We start from the raw sequence: 23,758 nt of genomic DNA, 5'->3' as shown, positions 1-23,758 counted from the left end.
TAATTCACTGAGCGAGGCCAGGGATCGAAGCTACATTCCTATGGATGCCAGTTGGGTTATTAACCTGCTGAGCCACAATGGTAACTCCAGGAGAAATAATTATTAACCATTTACTACAGTTCCCCAAATAGTGTCAATGTCTCAGGACAGAAAAGCTATGCCATCTGTCCTCTGCCAGCTTCCTGTCTTTTTTGCAATGAAGCCCCAATTCCTTCCGGGATGGCCCCTGCCTATGTCACCTCCTTCTGCTTTCCCTGCACACACCAGACAACACCCTCACCCGCCCTAAGTTCCTTGATGATCCACGCTTGTTCATACCTCCCTGGAGATGGGGTGCAGACTGGCCTGGGGCAGAGCCCCCCTCCGTGGCTGGCATCTCCTCAGGAGGGGACAGCCATAATGCCCCTTCAGCTCTGCCATTGCAACAAGCCCCTGGTCTCTTCCAGGTGGGAGGCAGCGCCCTCCCCCTAGTGTCCCTCTGTCCTCTATGTCCCACCCTCTGTGTGGGTCCCTACACCAGCCCTCAGGGGGGTCACGTGCAGCTAAGGTGACGGCACCTGTGCCCTCTGCTGGCGGTGCAGGCTTCTCCCCCTTGCCAGTCCCCTGGAAGGAGCCAGGGGAGGTGTGCCAAGCTCCCCCAAGGACGCCCTCCCCACTCTGTCCCTGCACTTGGCACCAGGCTCCTGCAGCTCAGCGAGCCTGCAGCTGGGGAACGAGGTGCCAGCCTCCTCTTCTTGGCAACGTCCTCCGTCTCGTCTCGTCTTAGGAGGATTCTCGTGGGGTCTCCTGTGCCTGGTTCTGGGGATGGGGGGAGGGCTGGAGAGGGAGTGGTACCCATTCACCAGCACTGGCCACGCTCCCTCCCTCCCTCCTGTCATCTCCGTTGTCTTGTAGAAACAGGAAAGGGCAAGGGGCCCGGGGTTGGGGGTGGCTTCTGACAGCAGGGCCAATTCTGCCACCTCTAGGACGCCCCAGGGAAGGTGTCTGGCCTCAGCCTTCTGTGATCTCTTTAGGAAATGGGTTTCTCAGCATCTCTTTGGCCACAGCTGTGGGTCGTGGTACCCAATTCTGGGGCAACTGGGAAGTCCCCCTCCATGCCTCCTTGGTTGTTTATGGTAGCTCTTCCCTTTGGGAACACAGGAGAGGAGACCTGCAGCTTGATACGACTCATGCCTAGAAAAATGCCAGGCACATGGCCGGCCCTGGGGAACTATTTTCTTCTGAAAGAGTGGCTCGGATGGGAAGACAGTTGTGGCTGCAGTGACTTTGTGTTGAGAAGTGACGGGGGGTGGGGTGGGAGGGCCTGAGATGGTTGACGCTATGTGCCCCGTGCCCTTCGTCTGTTTTCACTTCTCACCGTGACCTTGAGGGGCAGCCTAGCCATCCCCTCCTCCTGCTCCCGGCCAAGCTGAGGACGACGCAGGAGAGGGCGGCGGCTGTGGGCCAGGCTCTGGCAGCCATGCTTCCGACTCCAGTCCGTCATTTTAAAAGTGGGACAGTTAGTAAGGATTAAATGAGCTAATGCGTGCAATGCGCTCAGCTCACGTAGAGGCTCTGCAGGTCGTGAAAACGGGAACCGGCGCATATTCCACCATCACTGCCATCACTGGGACAGACCCAGGCCCGTCGATCCCCAAAGCCAGCGCTCTGCACGGCGTCCCCACTCCCACCAAGCAGGGGACTGAAGGAGGGTGAGGAAGGCACTGGAGCTGAGAGAAGCTGAGACCCCCTCCGGGTGAGGGTGACAGTCAGAGGCAGCCTTCGATGCCAGACCTGGGCCTGAAGCCCTGATGGAAGAGGCAATGAGGAGCCTCTATGGGTCCTTAATCAGGGGAGTGAAACGATGAAAGTGGTGTTTTAGGAAGATTAATCTGGCAGCAGAGACACGATGGAAAACAGACAAGCTCAGTGCAAAGAATTATGACGGCCGCCCGGCTGGCCCAGAGGCAGGTCATTAAAGGAAACTGGCCTGGTTCTTGGCTCCCTGGGTCCGCAGGGTTCCTGGCACCAGGGAGGGGCTGGGTCTTCATCAGGAAGAGGCACCAGGGCGGTTGCAGAGGGTGCTGTTTTGTCAGAGACAGTAGCCATGGCCAGGCACCTCTGGCATCTGGATGGCAGGACAGGCAGCGGAGCCAAATCTGTTAGAATAAGGAGGGAGCCATTGGTCCCCGGCCACACGGCAAGTTCCAAGCCTGGCAGCCCAACTGCAGCAAATTGTGAGCAAATTCCAGTCCCATGGTGGGGTGTGTTCTTGGGCCGTGGAGGGAGGGGGAATGACCCTTCAGGGGGGGTGGGACACCCGCTGTCACAAATGCCAGCTCCCACCTCTGGCTCTGGGGCTGCCCTGGAAGCAGCAGCCAAAGTTAAAACGGCACCAGGGCTGCTCCGCACAAGAACAGAATGAGCTGCTGCGTCTCCATTTTATCCTCATTTTATTTAAAGTTGTCACCATAGATTGGAAGAGCCCGGGCAATGCCATCTTCTCCCATCTTCAGAGGAGACGGAGCCCACAGCCAGGTGCCCAGCAGTGCTGGCCTGTCTCGGGGAACAGTCCAGCCAGCCCCTCACACCAGAGCCTGGAAAAGCTCCAGCTTCTCCTGGTACAGGTGGTGGAACTGCTTGGCCAGAGAGTGGAAGGGGGCTTCGTAGTTTATCATCTCCTTCTGGAGAGACAAGTTGAAGAAGTTTGTTGGTCAGTTTTAGGATTGTCACAGAGCTGGCATCCTTCACTCGTCCCTCCCGCCGGGCTCCGACCTTCACCTCACTTCTCCTACACTTGGGGCAGCCACTGCCATTACGCCCGTTTTACAAGAAGGAAACAGACACCGAGAGATTTTTTTTTTTTTTTGGTCTTTTTGCTATTTCTTGGGCTGCTCCTGCGGCATATGGAGGTTCCCAGGCTAGGGGTCCAATCGGAGCTGTAGCCACCGGCCTACGCCAGAGCCACAGCAACTCGGGATCCGAGCCGCGTCTGCAACCTACACCACAGCTCACGGCAACGCCGGATCGTTAACCCACTGAGCAAGGCCAGGGACCGAACCCGCAACCTCATGGTTCCTAGTCGGATTCGTTAACCACTGCACCATGACGGGAACTCCAAGACACTGAGAGATTAAGGTCACTTGCCGAAAGCCACACACTTGTCAGCGGTGGAGCTGGGTCTGAACCTGGATCTGTTCCTACAGAGTCTGTACTTTTAGCCACTGTCAATATATGGGTGACAAGATGGTAAACTGAGACTCTTTCTCACTTGGTTTTGATGGAGGCCCCCAAGTCAAAGCAAAATGAATGGCAATGACCTCTATGGCCCGAGGGAGGGAGGGTCAGATAGGAGGGGCCCCCTCACCTGGAGGGCGGGAGTGCTGTGGGATTTCCTCCCCCCGCAGGAAGGGGGTGCTTCTCCCCCACCCTGAGGTCAGTGGGAGGGTCCCAAGAGAAAGTCTGCAGCCCAAGGACTTGGGCCAGTGCTGGAGCCAGGCCTGTGAAGATTAAGGTGAGACGGGCTGGCTGTTTGGATGGCTGAGCCAGGAGAGGGCAGGCCGGGGATAACCTGCATGGCTTCCTTTCAGAAGGGGCCCCAGCAATGCTTCCTGGACCCTAGTGGGCCCAGGGGGATCCCCACCTGAAGCTGTCTTTTTTTTTTTTTTTTTTTGTAGGGCCGCATCCAAGGCATACGGAAGTTCCCAGGCTAGGGTCAAATCGGAGTTGCAGCTGCAGGCCTATACCACAGCCACAGCAACACGGGATCTGAGCTGTGTCTGCGACCTACGCTGCAGCTCACAGCAATGCTGGATCCTTTACCCTCTGAGTGGGGCCAGGGATCAAACCTGCATCCTCATGGATACTAGTCGGGTTCATTACCGCTGAGCCACAGGAGGAACTCCCTGGAGCTGTCTTAAAGGGACTCTGTGGGGACAGCCTCCAGGAGGGTGATGGGTCCCCACAACAATGGGCAACCAGGAACCAAGGTTGCAGGACAGGCGAGGAGGTCTAATAGCCTGAGGAGGTGTCCCCTGTGAGGGGGCATTTGCAGGAGAGAGAACGCCCCGAGGGGGACAGGTAGGGCAGCCACAAAGTGCTCACAGAGCACCAGCCTCAGACACCAGGCAAGTCCAGATGGGCCACGGAGGGTCCCAACAGGTGAGCTGGGGAGGAAGCATAGGTCCAGAAATACAGACGCGGCCGCCTGGCCTTGCTTCCTACAGCAGGCTCGGGGGCAGCACTGACTGCGAATTAGGACTTTTGATAACGGAGTTTCCGTCGTGGCGCAGCGGTTAACAAATCCGACTAGGAACCATGAGGTTGCGGGTTCGATCCCTGCCCTTGCTCAGTAGGTTAAGGATCCAGTGTTGCCGTGAGCTGTGGTGTAGGTCACAGACGCGGCTCAGATCCTGCGTTGCTGTGGCTCTGGCATAGGCTGGTGACTATAGCTCCGATTTGACTCCTAGCTTGGGAACCTCCATGTGCCACGGGAAGCAGCCCCAGAAAAGACAAAAAAAAAAAAAGAATTTTGATAGGCACTCAGGACTGGGCATTTTAATAACTGAAATAACGAATAATTTTGTGACTGAAGTTGCCCAAAGGATTTTTAAAAAATTATTATTATCTGAGAGAGATCAGAAAGTTCTGGAACTTGCCCTAGATTTTCTCCATTGGGTGGGAAGAACCGGCCCTTCAGCGTGAGCATGACAGGCTCTGCGGGAAAGAACACGGCAGCCTCTCAGCTTAACAGCTATCGTCTCTCACGCTCTGTGTGTGCGCCCATGTGTATTTCAAATTTTTTTAAAAGAAGGAAGTTGGCAGAAGAAAACACCCTCTACTTTCAAGACAGGAGCTCAAACGACGAAGGCCCAGGAACTTGTTTTCAAATCTGGGGCACCTGGCCAAAGTGTAGCCCGAGAAGCGACAATGAAACATCCCCAACGAAATGGAAGGATTTCTTTTCTTTCCTCTTTCCTTTCCTTTCCTTTCCTTTCCTTTCCTTTCCTTTCCTTTCCTTTCCTTTCCTTTCCTTTCCTTTCCTTTCCTTTCCTTTCCTTTCCTTCCCTTCCTCCCTCCCTTCCTTCCTTCCCTCTCTCTCTCTCTCTCTTCTTTCTCCGCACCCACTGCATGTGGAGGTTCCCAGGCTAGGGGTTGAATCAGAGCTACAGCTGCCAGCCTACAGCACAGCCACAGCGACGCCAAATCTGAACCATGTCTGAGACTTACATCACAGCTCACGGCAACGCCGGATCCTTAACCCACTGAGTGAGGCCAGGGATCGAACCTGAGTCTTCATGGATACTAGTTGGGTTCATTACCACTGAGCCACAGTGGGAGCTCTGTGGAAGGATTTCTAAACAAAGAATGGAAGGAAGTCATCAAGCTCGGTGCCTTAGTTTTACAGACAGCAGCCCGGGGCCCAGGCAGTGCAGGGGCCCAGCTGGTTTACACAGAACCTAGCCTAGAATTCAGATTCCCCAACGGGAGAAAAGCAGCCTTTCCACCCTGCTAGCCGGGGTGACGGAGACCCGCCAAGGAAACCAGTGCCCGTGGAGAAAGTTACCTGGACTTCCTAGCAAGGGACGTCCCACAGTAGAAGAGAAGAGCCACCAAGAGCAGAACCAGAGAGGGCGGTGCTGAGGGGCAAGGGACAGCTTGTGGCCCAGACAAGCATCTAGCTAAGCTCATGACTGCGAAGGACCGGAAAGCTGTCACTTTCCAGTGGGACATAAGAGAAAGAACTCAGCTATACCCGCAGGGCGTCCCTAGTCGTGCAGAGCATACGGTCCTAGGCAACATCAGTGTCAAAGAGGAAAACGTTACATTAGTTGCAAGGACAGTGAAATGTTGAATGGGAAGAAAACGAGGCCCATAAAGCACACACACAAGGATTTGCAAATGAATATGAAAGCTCTTGAAACATAGATCTTGGGGGAATGCAACATAAGAAGTAAGGAGGAATTCAGCGGAGGCAAGCCTCTTCATAACATGAAGTGCTCCTGAAATAGAAGACATAAGTGGAACCATTTTCCAAATGCATCAAGAGAGCTTGCCAATGACGGGACTCCTTTTGCTCGATGACTAATCATAATCTCGCTGACATGGTTTGGACACCGATAGAGCAGCTCTGCTTCGCGTGGAGAATCCTTAGCGCAGGCTCAGACTGGTGCTCAATCTGGCCTAGAATTCTGCCCTGGAGACCCCCTAAGTAGGCTCTGCGGGAGGCCAGAGCCCCTCCGAGAAGGTTATCAAGCTGGACAGGCCTGTGTTCTAGTTCTGGTTCTACTGCCGGTTAGCTGGGCAACCAGGGGAAGCTACACAATCTTTCTGAGTCTGTTTGTCATCAGAAAAGGGAAGGCAGTGGCCGTCTTGTAGGGCTATCAGGAGCTTGAATAGATAACGTTTGAAAAACACCTGGCGCATATTAGGTGCTCCACAAACACTAGTTCCCTTCTCCTCACCTTCCTGCAAAGGCAGCCATCCATATGGTCTTTTCTTTCTTTCACTTTCTTTTTGGTTTTTGTTGCACCTGCAGCACACAGAGGTTCCCAGGCCAGGGAATGAACCCAAGCCACAGCAGTGACAACTGTGGATCCTTAATCACTAGGCCACCAGGGAACTCCTGTATGGTTCTTTCTTGAACTTGGTTTTATTTAATACTGTCCAACTTCTTACAGTAATAAACAACATATTTAAAAATTGTAATTTCTGTTTAAAGAAAGGCTTTTGAATTTTTTGGCGTGAAAATGCCAAATATTGTGGGGTGTTAGAAAGTCAAAGAGGAAGCACAAATGACCTTGAATAGCCAAAGCAATCCTGAGAGAGAAGAAGAAAGTAGGAGGCATCAAATTTCCTGATTTCAAACCCTATTGCAAAGCGATAGTAATCAAAACAGTATGGTACAGTCATAAAAACAGACACAAAAACCAAAGGAACAGAATTGAGAGCCCAGAAATAACCCTCTCTATATATGGTCAACTAATATTTTACAGGGGAGCCAAGACTAGTCAATGGGGAAAAGACAGCCTCTTCCATAAACGGTGTTGGATACTGGATATTCATTTACAAAAGAATGAAACTGGATCTCTATCCTACGCTATTCACAAAAATTAACCCAAAATGGATTATGACACCATAAGACTCCGAGAAGAAAAGAATTGGGAAAAAGATCCCTGATGCTGGATTTGGCAATGATTTTGTGACTATGACACCAAAAGCACAGGCAGTAAGAGCACAAATCAATAAGTGGGACTCCATCAAACTAAAGAGCTCTGCACAGCAAAGGAAGCCATCGATAGATGAAGGGCAGCCAACGAAACAGGAGAGAAGAGCTGCAAACCACACATCCGATGAGGAGTTAACATCCAAAACATATAAGGAATTCATACAATTCAATGGCAAAAACACAAATAATCTGATTTTAAAATGGGCTGGAGTGCCCATTGTGGCTCAGCGGATTATGAATCTGACTACTATCATGAGGCTGCAGGTTCGATCCCTGGCCTTGCTCAGTGGGTTAAGGATCCGGTGTTGCTGTTGCGGCTGGGATGGGATCCCTCATTGCTGTGGCCAGCAGCTGCAGCTCCAATTCGATCCCTAGCCTGGGAACTTCCACATGCCAGAGGTGTGGCGCTAAAAAGGAAACAAAAAATAAAATAAAAAAATAAAACCAAAAATGGGCCATCAGGGAAATGCAAGTCATAATCGCAATGAGCTATCACCTCAAAGCTGTCAGGATGGCTATCATCAAGAAAGACAAGAAATGACAAGGGTTGGCAAGAACGTGGAGAAAAGGGAACTCTTCTTGCCCTGTTGGTGGGAACGTTAACTGGTGCAGCCACTATGGAAAATAGTATGGAGATGCCGCAAAAATTAAAAATAAAACTACTACGTGATCCAGCAATCCTACTTCTAAGCATATAATCAAAGGAAGTGAAATCACTATCTTGGAGAGAGCCCTACATCACCATGTTCACGGCCAAGGTAATAGTCAAGGGATGGAAATAACCTGATGAATGAATGGATAAAGAAAACGTGGTTGAAATGGACAGAACACTGTAAATCAACTATAACGGGAAAAATAAAAATCGTTAAAAAGAACAAAACAAAACCAAAAACGTGATGCACACACAGAGGAATACTATTCAGCCACAAAAAGGAAGGAAATCCTGCCGCTTGTGACAACATGCGTGAGCGTTGAGGACATTACATTAAGAGAAAGAAACCATATGAGAAAGACAAATACTGTATCTTCTCACTTACATGTGGAATCTAACAACAAAAAACAAAACAAAACTCAGAAACAGAGTAGACTGGGAGTTGCCAGGGGCACAAGGGGTGGGGGTGGGAGAAACGGATGAACGTGGTCAAAGGGTACAAACTTTCAGTTTTAAAATGAATACACTCTGAGGATGAAATTATAAAGAAAACAGAAAGTCAAATGACCATGTAGGTACCTCCTTTAGGTCCTCGGGACAATTGCTGCTGCATTTGGTAAGATGAGAGGAGGGGATGGGCTTGGTGTCAAGACTTGGCTGAGTCTCCAACAGCATTTGGTTCTCTCTCTCTCTTTTTCTTTTGGTTTTTTTTTTTTTTTTTTTTTTTTTTTTGGGCCACATCTGCAGCATATGGGAGTTCCTAGACTAGGGGTTGAATTGGAGCTATAGCTGCCGGCCACAGTCACAGTCACAGCAACTCAGGATCCAAGCTGCGACTGTGACCTACACCACAGCTCAGGGCAATGCCAGATCCTGAACCGGCTGAGCGGGGCCAGGGATCGAACCCATGTCCTCATGGATACTAGTCGGGTTCATTTCTGCTCAGCCACAACAGGAACTCCTGCATTTGGCTATATTTCCTTTTTAATTACAGCTTTCTTAACTGAGCTGCCAGTGGTGCTTCTGTTACCGCCAACTCAGGGGGGACTAGTTAACTTGCACAGTTAATACCAAGCACTTAACTGCAGCCTCCTCAACCATAATTTACACCCTCCTCTTTCAACAGTCTAGCAGGGAACACCTGACCAGAGTTTAAACCTGCAGCCCCGTGGCCTCTGGTGATGAAATGTGAAGGGTGGGTGTTCATTTTTGAGTTCCGCTGAGCTCAAAATATCAGACGAGGAGGCGATTTAACAAGTGCGAACGGAGGCGGAGGGAATGCAATTGTTTGCTGTGGGTGGTACAGCGAACTGCTCTGTGTCAAAGATGGGAAACCCTCTCTGAGAGCAAAAGCTCACTAACTGGAACTTCATTAACTTAGCAGTTGTGATTATTGGACCAGAGGCGAGACTGACATTTATCTTGGTCCAATCTAGGAATGCAAGGATTTAGTAAGTCATAATAGTACAAAGATTACTAAGGGGAATATTTTTGCTTATAAAAAGCTAACATTTACTGAGTGTTTACTATGCCCCAGGCTTTGTGCTAAGTGTTTTTATATTCACCATCTGACTCAATTCTCCTATTTATTACTCAAAGAGGGATATATTTTACTATCCCCATTTCATAGGTGAGGAGCTTGAGGCACCAACAGGTTAAGTAACAGGGCAAGGGGCCCACAGCTAGTTCTGCTCATCACCATCAGAGGTCTGACCCCTGCCTCTGCTCGCTACATTCTCCTTAGGGAAGCTCGCTGCTTTGGGGGGAGTGAAGTTCACGTCCAAACAGCCACTGAACAGCAGCAATTGTCAAGTGTTGTATACGCAGCAATAGTGCCTGTAGCTTAAGTCGAGTTTGAGTAGAAAACGGCTTCCAGGCTATTGCTCAACTAGCCCGTTGACTCTCTGGGTGGGTCAAAGCATCAGGCCAGAGGCCACAAGGCCAAGAGCGAGGTCCAAGTCACCTCCAGGGACGGGTCAGGCTGAGCCAGGCATGGCAACGAGCCAGCTATGGCAAGGCTCCCCCATCACCCGGGCAAGAGACAGTGCAGCCAGCACCTTGGCTCCTGCTGGCTGTGAGATGGATGTTTCTGGGCGGCGTCTGCAAGGGGGAGTTTTCACTTGACTCCTTTCCATAGTGACACACGATCGCGTCCGATGGGTGCAGTCGGGTCATGTACCTGCACTCTGGCTGCGGGGAGGCTGGGACCTCAACACTCCCCACCTAGGAGGGGGCTTCACATGATACCGTCAACATGCCACAATCATGACATCGTGCTGGGACAAATCTCTCTGACTGTCGCCCTTAATGAGGGACCTTGCTGACCACAGTGGAGGAGACTCTGCAGCCTGGAGCTGCAGCACTGAGGGGAACCGGAAGGCAGGGATCCTGGTTTTGCCTCCACCCTTTATGAGTCACATGCCCTTGGGCCAGTCCCTTCACCCCAACACAAAGTGGGGACTGTGGGGTCCAGCTCCTGGATCATGGGACGGATTCTGAGGGTCTATGAAATAATGTCCCATCCACACCAGAACCCACCATGCCTCCTGCACACGTCAAGCGCGGCTGTCATCGAATGCAACACACGCTTGTATTTCTTCCTAATTGAGATACAGCTTTTCCCAGGGCTGGCTGGCTGGCTTTACTGTCACACGTGAGTGACTCTTGCTATATTGAGACAAGATCTTGGGCTAAGAATGTAAACATCAGCTCCAAATCAGGCTCTGCATATGGTGGAATAACAACAATATGCATGTGAGGTCATGTGAAAGACCGCTTCCAGCAGAGGCCCACTCCAGACTTGGCTGCGGCGCAGGTGGGGACACTTACCACGGATGTTTCAAAACATTCCAGGCCCTGGCTCAGCGCCCACGCCCGGGCCTGAGCCGACTCCACCGCTCGCCTGCTGGCCAGGTCTGTCTTGTTCCCCACCAGCACACCTACTCAAAAGAAACAGACCAGAGCATCGCACTTGACCGTGGCAGCCTGGGAGGACAGCTGGAGAGAGAAAAGAGCAGGCAGCCCGATTCCGAGGGGTGTAAAACGCCAGCTGAGACAGGCTGCCTGATCTGAGGTGCCCGGTGTTGTCCCCAAGGGCCGGGACGGGGGTGGGGGTGGGGTGCTGTGCTTTTTCATGCACAGCTTCGCTCGGCCACTTTCCTAGACCCTGTGGGTACCTGTCCGCCTCGTCTCCCTAAGGCTGCCAGCGCTGCAGAGGCGAGGACCAAACTGATGTGCGCGTTGGCGGTAATTCCCAGCACATGGAGCAAACTTGAAAAACGGTCATTAATACTAATCTGAGGGCTGGGCTCAGAGTCAGGGATTCAGAGGTAATTTCGTTCTGTTCCCCCGCTGCATCCGCTGCAGCTAATTTTTGAGGCTGTCTCTGGAGATCACTTTCCCTGGTCTGTAATGAGGAGAATTTGTTGATCTCACATAGGGATGAAAAACAAACTGACTGAAAGCGTTCAGAGGTGACGGCGGGACTTGTATGTTTACCGGTGCCCCCCACACAGGAGAAGATGAGAACTGCCTCCCTGGGGTTGGCTTTCCGGAAATAATAACTCATATTCACGTCACGGCACCTTCTCCCTGAGCACCCTATCGCTCCACAACCCTGCTGGGGGTGGGGGGGGGTTTATCATCAGGCCCATTTTACAGACTCATGGAGGTTGGACAGTGAGGTTTCTGTGGTTGCAAAGAGGCAGATCCAGTCCAGACCATCACACTCAAAACCCCGGGCACCCCTTTTTTTTTTTTTTTGCACCCGTGGCCACCTCTGCAGTGACCTTGTGCTCGCTCTCTCTCTCTCTTTTTTTTTTCTTTTTTTTTTAGGGCTGTACCCATGGCATATGGAAGTTCCCAGGCTAGGGGTCCAATCAGAGCTGCAGCGGCCAGCCTGCGTCACAGCCACAGCAACGCGGGATCTGAGCCACATCTGCGACCTACACCACAGCTCAGGGCAAAGCTGGATCCTTAAACCCACTGGGCGAGGCCAGGGATTCAATATCTATCCTCCTGGATACTAGTCAGGTTTGTTTCTGCTGAGCCACAATGGGAACTCCCGTGAGCTTGCACGCTTGAACTTGAAGGACAGCGCTGCTGCTGGAAACTGGTGCCTGTAGCTCGTACCTGGCAGGGTGATCCCTGGAATCTGCGACCGAGCCTTCTCCAGCCACTTGCTGCAGTTGGTGAAGGACTGTTCATTGGTCACATCGTAGACGAGACACAGGACACTGGGACTCTCCCACTGTGCGAGGGGGACAGGATGGGCGCGCGTCACTGACAGCGCGAGTGACTTGGGGGCTGGGAGGAAACGCGGCCTTCTGAGGGAAGGGGCACGTGGGTGGAGGGAAATGAAAAATTCTAAAGGGGATGTGAGTCAGAAAACTGAGCCTCGTCTGCGGAAGAAGACGATTCACCCACAGGAATGAATGGGAGGGCTGGGCGCCGTGGCGGGAAAGGCCTGGGTGCGGTGACAGTGACAGTGAGGGCAAGGGCTTGCGCTGTGCCAGGCTCACTGCGGGGCGTTTTCTGTGCGTCATTGTGAAATCTCCCAACTTTGTGGGGCTGGTCTGAAGACCCCTACTGTGTAGCTGAAAAAACTGAGTTCAGAGAAGGCAGCTGATGAGCCAGGTCAGATAGGCTTTCAGTACCCGGGTGGGTGGGGCTTTTCTCTACCCAGAAATGCTCTATCTGCCCTGGTTCCATTAACTCATTATTCCACTCATTCTTCTCAAGGGCCCGGTATAATGCAAGCCGATACGCTTTTGTGCTGTGCAGGCCTGAAAAAGCATCCTTTCCTTCATTAGCCAGTCACTGGAAGCTGTTGTGCTTCCATCTTCTTAATCAGGGCTGGCTTTGCAAACTGCAAAAGGCACTTTCTCTTGCTCCTGCAGTGTGTCAGTGCGCCTAATCCAAACCTGGCCGACAACTGGATAGGGCTCACTGTCCCAGTTGAGAACTAAGGCTGTGCTCTCTGGGGCTGTCACCTTCATGGGATGCTGAGAGTTTGGGGACATCCTGCTGTCTGGCATGGGGTGGGGGGGCCACTGGACAGCCCTGCTCAGGCTGTGATGCTCATGCTGATGCGTGGACCCGTGGCCAGGCCCTGGTCTCTGGGGAGCCCCATCCTGCACAATTAGAGCCTGGTTTATTTCTGGGGTGTTGTCACCTCCCAGGGTGTGAGGGAGAATCCTCATCCCTCCAGCCGTCCTTGTGAGGTCAGCTCAGAGTTGGCTCTAGAGGCCTCACCCCCAGCCCCCAAGGCTACAATGGCTCCTGGAGGCGCCCAGGACTGGAGGAGCTTAGACCAAGTGGATGCTGCCCTCCTGCCTTCGCTCCACAGACTCACTCGGGAATTCTAGCTAGAGCCACCCCTGTGTATACAGGCGAGAGACCTCCTACCTCCAGGCCTCAGTGAGGGGACCCAGGACAGGCCTAGGAGGGAGCCAGGAGTCCAGGCTGGATGGGGGAGGGTGTGAGCTGATGGGCAGATGGTGTGTGGCCCTGACTTGCCCTGATGCATCTTTCCCTCTGCTGGGCACATGGCAGGCCCATGGTGAACACCGAGAACTGATGCGTGAGGCCAACCCTGTGTGAAGTGACCATCGTTAGATCTGTTTCTCGTAGACCCCAAAAAGGGGGCAGCAAACAGTTCCTATTAAAATGGAGCTGTTCTTGGGAAGGCAGGGCTCTGGAGATCGCCAACCTTCTAATTAGCTCACTGGCCCAGATTAGTGGAACTGTTACCTTGGAAGGGACAGCAAGCTGGATCCTAAGAGGATGGCGGGATGGGCTGGACCAGCCTGCGGTGGCCGCAGGAGACTGTCCCAGAGCCAGCCCAGGTGGGACCAGGAGGGTGGGCTGGGCAGGCAAGCCCCACTAGAGGTGAAGGAGGGCTGAAAGAACACCAGCCAGGAGGCGGGTGGCCTCAGAGTGGGGGCTGCAAGGACAGAGCCTCAGAGCTGGGGGGAGGGGTCAATCACGACTGACGTGGTTGAGCTGTGCCCACCTGCCAAGGTGACACACGTGGCCTGTAGGGCAGTGAAATTTCTACAAGAGCATCGTAAGCTTGGGAGGGAGGTGGTGGTTGGGAAAAAGACTGAATGCTACTTGCTACTTGCCAATTTATCCAGCATTTCCGAAAACAGCTCCTTGCCGGCCGAGTCAAGAATGAAGAGTTCCTGGAATCAGAAAGGCCGGTCCCAAGAAAGTCTACTGGTAGGGAAAGCCCAGGCTGCAAGTCCCCGGAAGGTCTCCCTGCTCACCTGCACGGCAATACACGCATGCGCACATGGACCTGCGTGCATCTCTGGCCCCAGGCATGAGGAAGATGATGCGGAAAGGCACAAGTTCAAGTACAGCCATTTCCCACACCAACTGGCTCTTTCCGGCCGCCGTCTTACCTCTCCTAACCCCGAGTGCAAAAATACCAGGAACAAGCTGACTCCCCACCTGGCAGAACAGAATGCTAAACAGGCTGACAAGTGCTCCGGTTTCCAGAAGGTCATCCTGCACTTTGTTAACCAAATTGATTTTCAAATCTTAAAACAATCCTTGTTAAAGGAGGGCACCAAGGAGGCCTGGGGACAGCATTTAAAGTAGGACAGCTGGCGTCGTTCTGGACGGCCGAGGTGTGCTTCTGATGGAGGTCGCAGGGGGACCCTTCCCGCCCGAGTCCAAGCCTTTGCCCGCCCAGGTGAGAGCCCCTCCCCAGGGCTGCCCTTCGGGGAAGTCTCCCCGCATTTCCCCGCTGAAGTTTCTCCAGGAAATGTGTGTCTCTCCGACCCCAGTACAGGCTGTGTGGATGTCAGTGCCACCCTCTGACTTGCATATTGGTTACCTGTGCATTCGCCTCATCACTTCTCACCAGACCCGGGGTACTCAGAAATTGTTTTTTGCTCATGGGCCTCTTTAAGAATCTTGCGATTCTTTTTTTTTTCTTTCTTTCTTTTTTTTTGTTTTTTGTTTTTTTTTGCTTTTTAGGGCTGCACTTGCAGCATATGGAAGTTTCCAGGCTAGGGGTCAAATCAGAGCTACAGCTGCCAGCCTAAGCCACAGCCATAGCAACGCCAGATCTGAGCTGCATCTGCGACCTATACCACAGCCACAGCAACACGGGACCCTTAACCCACTGAGCAAGGCCAGGGATTGAACCTGCATCCTCTTGGATACTAGTTGGGTTCATAAATCGCTGAGCCACAGCGGGAACTCCTGAATCTCGAGATTCTTAAAGCTTGTCTCCCTGAAAGCACATGCAAATGTAACAGCTTACAATTCTCTTTTGAGAATGGAGCCTTCCCCTAGAAGGGGACTTGGGAAATAAGAACCTTGGTATTTGGTAAGTTCTGGAAGGGCAAGGTCCAGGGCCCAGTCTTCCTCACTTCCTCTTCGGCCCTTCCCTAGAAAGCTTCCCGTGTCCCTGCCCACCTCCTGTTCCCAAATGCAGACTGGTCTAGGCTGGGTCCTGGCACTGCCTCTCTCCTGGGGAGGAAGACAAGAACCACAGAGCCCATGGCCTCATGGGGGCAGCACTGAGCTCCCTTGGGGGGAGGGCACCGCTCACCACACTGTCTGCTGTGTCCGGGACTGGCACTGTCTTCACCACCAGATCCACCCCTGTTGTCTGCAGAGGAAGAAGGAGAACACGCACGTCAGGGGCCCCTGCGGGGCGCATTGAGAGACAGGCCGAACCCCGAACCCTGGGAGGCGTATCCCTGGCTCAAGTGTCTGTGTTCTGGACTCACTGCTGGTGCAAAAATCAGAGATGACCTAGCCTCATCTGACCCCCCATCCCCACCCCAGACCCTCGAGCGAGCTGTCTGCAGTGACCAGCCCACCCCCAGCTGGTCTGCTCTACTCACCACCACCCCCAGCCTGCGGCTGTGGCCATGCAGCCAGACCCCTGAGGGCTTCTTAAGGAAACGTGGCAAGTCACTCCCTCAGGGTTATCTGCTCACCTGTCTTCCAGCCTCCCCCAGGCCTACACCCCCCACCACTCACCAGGGTGTAGTTCTTCTGGAATTGGGCTCCGTCGCTGCGGAAGATCTGTGCCAGGGCGGTTTTGCCCACGGCTGGGTCTCCTGTTGAGGTCAGAGTAGAAGAAAAAAAGCCACTTTCAACCCAGTTAGACTTGAGACTCTCCCACACCAGTCTAGAAACCGAAAACTTCCAGGAATTATCAGGAGAAATGTGCTTGACTCTCACGGGAACTTGCTCTGGGTCGCTGGCAGAGCAGTGGGTCCGTGAGATGGATCTTCCAAACCCACGAAGGCCAGTCTCATCTCTTCCAGGCTAATCCCTCCATCTACAAAAGCCGCTCCAGAAGGGAACAGAAGCTGGAGGAGGGCTTCTGAGCACTGGACATAAAACTGACTCTCTGCCACTGAAACATACCCTGTGTGGAAAAGCTGTCACTTTCAAGCTTGAACTTACTTGGAAATCTAGAAGGTAAGAGGTGCGATCAGGCCCAGACTCACAGGTTCCCCTGCCGAACAGAACCACTTTGAGTTGAGTTTCCATGCTTAGAATCCTGCAGTTTTTTTTTTTTTTTTTTTTGAGGGGGGGTGACAGTTGGGTGGGTTTTTGTATTTATGAGAAACGCCAACCGCCATATCTGCCACCTGAAACCCGTTTCCAAGTGACATAGTCCACCCTCCACCCCGTGGTGCCCATTAGGACCTCAGTGGACCCGTCTTCCCCAGGGCCCCTCTTTCAAGTCCTTTTGCAATAATCATTGGTTCCTTGAAGCCTGTCTTTTACCTATGGGTCCGTCTCCTTGGCTTTCCTTTGTTAGGGTTAAGTTAGCCCCATAAATTGGCAAACCTTTGAAACTCAAGGTTTATGTCACGGTTCCAAGTCTGAGACCTGGACCTTTCACGGGACGGTCAGGGGCGATTTATCCTGGAGTTCCTCCTGGGTTCCCAAGGTTGCTGGGGGTTCTCCATGCGCATTCCTGATTCCCCGGTGCCCTCCCCGCGTCCTCACTGATGGCTCTGCTTGGCCTCCTTTGATGCCACGCTGCTTTCCTTTGCAAGATCTTTTCCCTCTTGACAGTCTTACATGCATTCTCCCTCTGTCACTCGGCACCCGGCAGGACACCTGGCTTCTCATTTCTCACCCTCTTGATCTGCAGCAAAGTCACCAGCGTGCTCGCCTCCTTCCGGCTTGCGTCCTTCACCTCCCTCCCCCTTTTACAGGCGGCTTCAATGTGCCTCTTCACTGGACTTCTTGAGAGCCTGCTGTTTTGTTCACTTTTCAGGGTTGACTTTTCTCACCTATAATTTTCTCTTGTGAGATAATTATTTGACTATGCGTGGCATTTCATTCTGTGTTAACTCCTCCAGTTCTGAGTGAGCTGCTCAGATCTTGCTTTTCTAGCTGCCATCACTTCTTAGAAGGAAACCATGGACCCATTCGTACCATCTCATTCACTCCTTCCCAGCCCCGCCCCGCTCCCGGGACAATCATTAACCTCATTTGCCAGATGAAGATACTGAGGCTGGGAGAAGCTGGATAACCTGATCCCAGTATCATGTTCATGTTCTTGTAGCCACACCCCACCCCTCTCCTAGGGCTCAGGAACCCTTCTGATCCACTTTTAACACAGCCCCCGAGGGCTGTCTTCCCTACAGCATTGGGGGTCATGAGGGCGCAGTGACCACAGGCAGGGCCATCGCCGGGTACCCATCCATCTCAGAGCAAACAGAATGCACCATTTTCCTTCTCGCTCAATGACTGCACCCACCCTCCTGTCTTCCCTTCAATTTTGCTTCTGAATCCAGTTGGAAATTGGCTCTTCCTGCTTGTGAAATTCCCCACAGATGTGTTCTGGTTAATTTCATAAAAACCTTGCTTCCGACTGTCAGTCAGAGTCACCCACACTTCCGGAAAACCTCCTGTGTCGGCTGAGGAAGGAGCTGGGCCAGAGCAGGAAGGGGAGGCGATTGATAAACACATTTGCAGAGATGACAAGTGCAAATTCAAACAGCACCAGCTGAGAAACAGGGCGTCTGAAGGAGAGAAGCGGACGAGGGGTTTCATCAGCGGGGCAGACTTCCCCAGAGGAGGCTGAGCCTAGGGGTGACCGCAGGAGGGGCACCGCTTGACAGAGAGGGTGCCATCCACAAAGGCACGATGCATGGTCACCTGCGACCTCATAATCGCCAAGTCCCATGGTTTTTCCTCAGCTCTCATGCTCCTTGATGGCTCTGAAGGATGAGTCAGCTTGAAGCAGCATCCCCCTCCTTCTGCAGCCCTCTGGCCCCAGGACCCGGTGACCCTGCACTGGCCTGGTCCTCTTGCTGCTCTGCCTACTCCTGCCTCCCCAAGGTGGACACTCCTGTGGGCCCGTCCTGGCTCCTCTGCTCCCATCTACTCTGCCCCATTTACTCTTGTTACCTTTGTGGTCACTTTTCACGCCAGCACCCTTCTCCCAAGCTTTGTGTCTCCAACAAAACTTGGGAGAAGTTTCCACTGGAATCGGCCTTTGCCCAATCTCAGTGGGTCTACAGCCAGGCTGGGTCCTGAGCCGTCTCGCCCACCTGTCCCACGTGTTCTGTTGGTGGTGTCACCACTCACTCTCGCTGTCCCCAGACTCCGCCCAGTCACCTCTGATGGCTCCTCCCCTTCTCCCCATGTTGGGCCCGCCTCCTTGTCACTCCTTCCCTCCCTCCTGTGTCTCCAGCCCTCACCGCCTTTGTGGTCACTGCAGGTGCTGCCCTAGTTCCCTTGAACTAGGCTCCCGTCTCAGCCCCAAACCCAGCTGTCCATGCTCTGCCCTGTGATGCTGGGGCTGGGACTCTGAACACACAAGTTTCTCCTTTGCCAGGGGCTTCCTGTCAGGCTCGGCCAAGGTGAGTCGTAGGGCAAGACCGGAGGACTGGAGGGGACGAGGGACTCTCTCCTTCCCCTTCGCTTGCTGTTTCTCTCGGCATTCTCCTAGCCATGGCCTTCACCCCAGCAGGAGAGGTTAGTTGCTGCCTCCAGATGCGTTTTGAATTTTCACACTTCCAGATGACCTCAGTCCGCCCCCTCAGACATCGGCGTCAGCTCAGCATCCACAGCCCTTCTGAGATTTGTGGTTCCCATAACCTGCTCTCTTCTGTCCGTTCCCCCAGCCATGGGGGGAACCTCCTTTCTGCAGTCACCCTCTGTGCTACTTGATGATTCCCTTTCCTTTCCAGTCCTCCAGCACCTGTTAAATGAACACCCCGCACTGAGCGCTCACTGTCCAGATACCCAGTGTGGTTCCTGCTTCTTTGCCTGGACCCTGCCTTACGTAGCACCGAATGCTAGGAGTACTTGTACTAGGAGTGGGCCCAAGACATTGACCCTCAGGAGGGTCTGGAATTGGTTTGGGGGTGTCTTGCCCTAAACACAGGGCTGAGCTCCTGGCCAGTGTCCTAGAGACCTGTGGCATGAGGTAGCATCACGCTGGGAACCATGTGGCTAGGCAGTGCCCCTCCTCAGAGGTCTGGATCTCAGCTCAGGGCGGGGGTGGAGGGGGTGGGAGTGGGGGGTGGAGGTTCTTCTTCAAGCTTCCGAAACCCCTGACCTCCACCTACCACTTCTGTGTCATTTCTCTGTTGTTGTCTGGCATTTTCAGTTCTCACCTGCTGAACCAATTCCATGCATTATAATCTCTCTGTTGAAACGCCTGATGTTATTTTCCTTTTTCTTGACTGGGTCTCGACTGAAAACGCTTCCCAACTGGCCCTCTCTCCTTTTAATTTGTCTCCCTGCTCTCACCCACCCTGAACTTGACATCTACAGATGGACCTTCATAAAACAGTGCCTCCCTGTCATGCTCACACAGAGCTGGTCAAGGATTCGCTCTCCTCCCCATCTTGCAACTCCGTCTCCGGTGATCCCTTATGCAAAATCCAGGCTCTCTACTCCTATTCTCTTGATCCCTGAAAATTCCTCGAAGATATAACCTCTTCCAGGTCTCCCCTAACCCAAACCCTAGTCCTGCCAGGCAAAGCTCAAAGAATGTCCTTCCTGCACAGCCTCTGAAGGTCCTCCCTCGCTCCTTCATCTTTAACTGTGCGGTTCCTGTGGCTCAGTGCGGGCAGCATGAGATGACATCAGAGAAGCCCTCCAGAGAGACCCGATCATCATCCCCACATATGGCAACAGGCAATTCATCACGACTCCGCAGGGCACAGACTCCGGCTCCACGGCTTATCAGCTGTGTGACCCTGGGTCAGCCATTTCTCTGGGCCTCAGCTGCCTCATCCGCAAAGTGGGGAAAATAGCACTGATTGCATAGACTTGTTCTGGGTTTTTTTTTTTTTTTTTTTTCATGGCCACAACCTCGGCATATGGACGCTCAGGGGCCAGGGGTTGAATCTGAGCTGCAGTGGCCGGCCTGCACCACATCTGGGTGGATCTTTTAACCCACTGTGCCAGGCCGGGGATCGAACCCATGCCTCCGCAGTGACCCAAGCTGCTGCCGGTGGATTCCTGACTCACTGCGCCTCAGTGGGAACTCCTGTTATGAGGATTTAATGAGTTAACGTGGGCAGCGCCTGATACATATGAAGCGATATTTAAGTGATTCTGAGGCACATAACATATAGATAAATGTTGTTTTCTTTCTTCTCCTGAACCAGAGCAATTAGCAGTGGGGCCTTGAAGTATTTGTCTGGGATCTGGCACACAATGGGCATCTGATCTGTTTTCTGTGTAACGAGGGACTACGCGCAACTCAGCGCTTCCGGTTCGTCCTCGTACTCCCAGTGCACCTTGCGTCACGACGCATGCATTGTAGGTACTCAAAACATACGTGGACTGAAAAACCATTTGAATTGCCAGGTCCCTCAGTGACTAGTTATTTGAGAGAAAAAAAGGCAGAGTGACTCTATTTACACGGTGGGCTAGTGAGGGGCGCGTTGGGTGGAAGGGGGTGAACGAATATTTGATGGGTGGTGGAGGTGGGGCTGTGCAGAGTGAATCCCTACGCTGAGGTCTTTCGGTCCCTGGAAACTTCCAAGAGGAGGTAAGAGGCCTCGAAAGGAAGCGGCTGGCGAAGTGGAAACGAACTCCGACTAGGAACCATGAGGTTGAGGGTTCGATCCCTGGCCTCGCTCAGTGGGTTAAGGATCCTGTGTTGCCGTGAGCTCTGGTGTAGGTCGGCAGCTACAGGTCTGATTAGACCCCTAGCCTAGGAACCTCCATATGCTGCGGGTGTGGCCCTAAAAGGACAAAAGACCAAAAAAAAAAAAAAAAAAGGAAGCGGCAGACTGAGGGCTGGGGTGGAGCTCAGCAATGACATCTCAAGGCAGTGGGTGAAATCAGGTAAAACAAGTTCCCGACGGTGTGGATGTGAAGAAGGGCAAGGGGTCTAGAATCAAGGCCGGACGACAGAATCGTATGGGGCTACGAACAAAGCTCTGGAAATCAGATCACCTGGGTCTCGCTCCGAGCTCAGCCAAATCCAGCTGTGTGACCCAGGGCAAGGGCCCTACCTCTCTGGGCCTCAACTGCCCCGTCTGTAGGTGAGGATGACAATCATCCTGACCCCATAGGGTTGTGGAGATGAGCTGTGGTGGTGATGAGGGTTCAGCACAGCGCTGGTGCATAGAGGGTGCTCAGTAAGTTAACCTCGAGATGGAAGTTGAATTAAAAAAGAGAAAGAATAGAAAGAGAAGCCCACTGTAAATCCACTATAATAAACATAAAATAACCTACGTTCCCGTTGTGGCTCAGCGGAAGTGAATCTGACTAGCATCCATGAGGACACAAGTTCCGACTCCAGCCTTGCGCAGCCTCGCTAAGGATCCGGCATTGCCGTGAGCTACTGTGTAGGTTGCAGACACGGCTCGGATCTGGTGCTGCTGTGGTTGTGGCATAGGCCAGTGGCTACAGCTCCGATTTGACCCCTAGCCTGGGAACCTCCATATGCCACAGTGTGACCCTAAAAAGATCAAAAAAAAAAATTAAGGGAAGCTCATTATTTGTTCTTTTTAGGGCCGCACCCTCGGCATATGTAAGTTCCCAGGGCAGGGTCGAATCAGAGCTGTAGCTGCTGGCCTATGTCACAGCCACAACAACGCCGAATCCTTAACCCACTGAGCAAGGCCAGGAATCAAACCCACAGCCTCATGTATACTAGTCGGGTCCATTTCTGCTGAGTCACAATGGGATCTCAGAGAAGCCCATTTAAAAAAAAAAAAAATCTAACTTCAGAAAAAACTTTCCCACCTTATCCATGAGGAAACTGAGGCTCAGAGAAGTACTTTTGTTCAAGAGGACACAGCCAATCAGAGGAACAGCAGAATTATTCCTATTACACAATACTGTCCCTCCTGGCGCTTCGGCAACTAGAGACTGCTCTTGAGAACCATTCATTTTCATTTGCTCCAGAATGATCTGAGTGATTGTTGTCAGTCATCCTGCTGTGTGACCCTTTTATTTCCAAATTGGAAAAGTCACTTAAAAAAATATCGTCCCTTTCAGTCTGGAATAGAGACTGAAAAAGGAATCTTTTTCTTCGATATACGTTCTTACTGCTTCTTTCCTGAGCTGGTCAGGAAAAGCTGAAAAGGTCACAGGTTTCCAAAGTCACACAAGTTAAGGATTTTGAAGGTTGGCAGATCTGGGGGTTGACATCCCACCTACGACCTTCCTTTGCTAGGGGTGACCTTGGGCCACAGTAAGGTCAGACGAACACAGCACTTAACCCAGTGTGCTGCCTCCTGGGAGAGGATGAAATGAAATACACCTTCCTGACATGCAGTAAGGACTCAGCAAAGTACATATATGCTCCTTGGTCGCAGGTCCATAATCATGGCAAATGTTTTCGAAATGAGCAGAAATACTACAAATGCGCATGTCACATTTTCATTCATTCTACCAATATTTAGTGAGTACCTACTATGTTCCAGATATTGTTCTGTGTGCTTGGGATGTATCAGTCCGGAAAACAGATATTCTCACGTTTGGGAGAGTCCTTTATGTCCTCCTGTTCGTGGGGCAGCACATTAACTCTGGGTCTTAAAGACAACACACATAACTTTTGCAAACTCTGCTCAACTGTACATGACTACCTCCTATCCCCGTTTTGAGAGGAATGGGTTCAGGAAAAAAAAAAATCTCATAAGACTATCACGTCACTGATGCCTAACTTTGGGGTACAGGACATGGTTTAGTTGAAGCACTTGGGGTGAGCTTAGCCTTATTTTTTTTAACGAGTCTACTCCTTCTGAGCACAGCTCAAATTAGTGACAGTGGTCTCAGAGTATGACAGGGAGTGCGGAAAAGCAGCTGGAGCTACAAATGTGCTGTGGAAGATAATTCGTCTACGCCTAATGGAATTTACTCTATCAGTAATTGCATTAACTCGCCTTTGGAAGAGAGAAAGGGAAGGAGAGTAGCCAATTTACATGAACAAAAACTCTTGATAACTCTCTGGCCTCCGTCGACTGTATTCATCCGCAAGTTTTCAGACTCACCTGCCAGGATGCATTTCGCTGCCAGCTTCACCATGGTAACCAATCACCTCCGCGGACCAGATAGCGGAAGAGAGGCTGCTGGAGGCGTTGGGGGCCCTGCCTGGGAAGGGGAGTGGGGAAGGCTGGCGCTGAAGGGTCCTGTGGCGGCGGTGGGGACAACGACCCTCTGGGCAGCCCGCGGGCAGTTCTCGGGCACTAGGGTCACGGCAGGGCGCGGAGGATCGCCAGATGGGGCCAAGTTCAAGGTCTCAGAGAGTAACCTGGAAGATGCCAGCGAGGCGACTCGGATCCCGTCCTAGGCACAGCTCCAGTTAGTGGGAAGCAGCAATAGTGATCCAGCAACCTTCCCGCCCCAAGAACCGCAACAGATGGGCCTCTCGGGCAACCATGCCCCGCCTGCCCCGCCTTCTCTATTTCCTCCTCCTCCTTGCTGATCGTGGA

At 52.4% G+C, this 23,758-nt stretch overlaps 1 protein-coding gene across 7 annotated transcripts; it reads right to left on the bottom strand.

Moving 5' to 3' along the window:
* Positions 1–44: 44 nt before the first annotated feature.
* Positions 45–23,745, bottom strand: IFT27 (intraflagellar transport 27). Of its 7 annotated transcripts, XM_047786366.1 has the most exons (8): positions 23,318–23,745; positions 15,864–15,943; positions 15,427–15,486; positions 13,985–14,044; positions 11,991–12,108; positions 10,689–10,798; positions 3,347–3,479; positions 2,416–2,663 (listed from the first exon to the last, which is right to left on the bottom strand). In XM_047786366.1, the coding sequence occupies exons 1-8, from the start codon at positions 23,349–23,351 to the stop codon at positions 2,446–2,448; spliced, it is 813 nt and encodes a 270-aa protein (XP_047642322.1). In that variant the 5' UTR covers positions 23,352–23,745; the 3' UTR covers positions 2,416–2,445. The 7 variants fall into 7 exon arrangements, with proteins under 7 accessions (XP_047642323.1, XP_047642329.1, XP_047642322.1 ...); XM_047786367.1 differs by lacking the exons at positions 2,416–2,663; positions 3,347–3,479 and adding an exon at positions 45–2,138; XM_047786373.1 differs by lacking the exons at positions 2,416–2,663; positions 3,347–3,479 and adding an exon at positions 2,106–2,138 and having other exon boundaries at positions 10,689–10,856.
* Between the last annotated feature and the right edge of the window lie 13 nt (positions 23,746–23,758).

This window comes from Phacochoerus africanus, chromosome 7 (genome assembly GCF_016906955.1).
Source record: "Phacochoerus africanus isolate WHEZ1 chromosome 7, ROS_Pafr_v1, whole genome shotgun sequence".
In the NCBI taxonomy this organism is placed as follows: Eukaryota; Metazoa; Chordata; class Mammalia; order Artiodactyla; family Suidae; genus Phacochoerus; species Phacochoerus africanus.
Note: the sequence above shows the minus strand (reverse complement) of the source record. Positions and strands in the feature narration are given on the sequence as shown.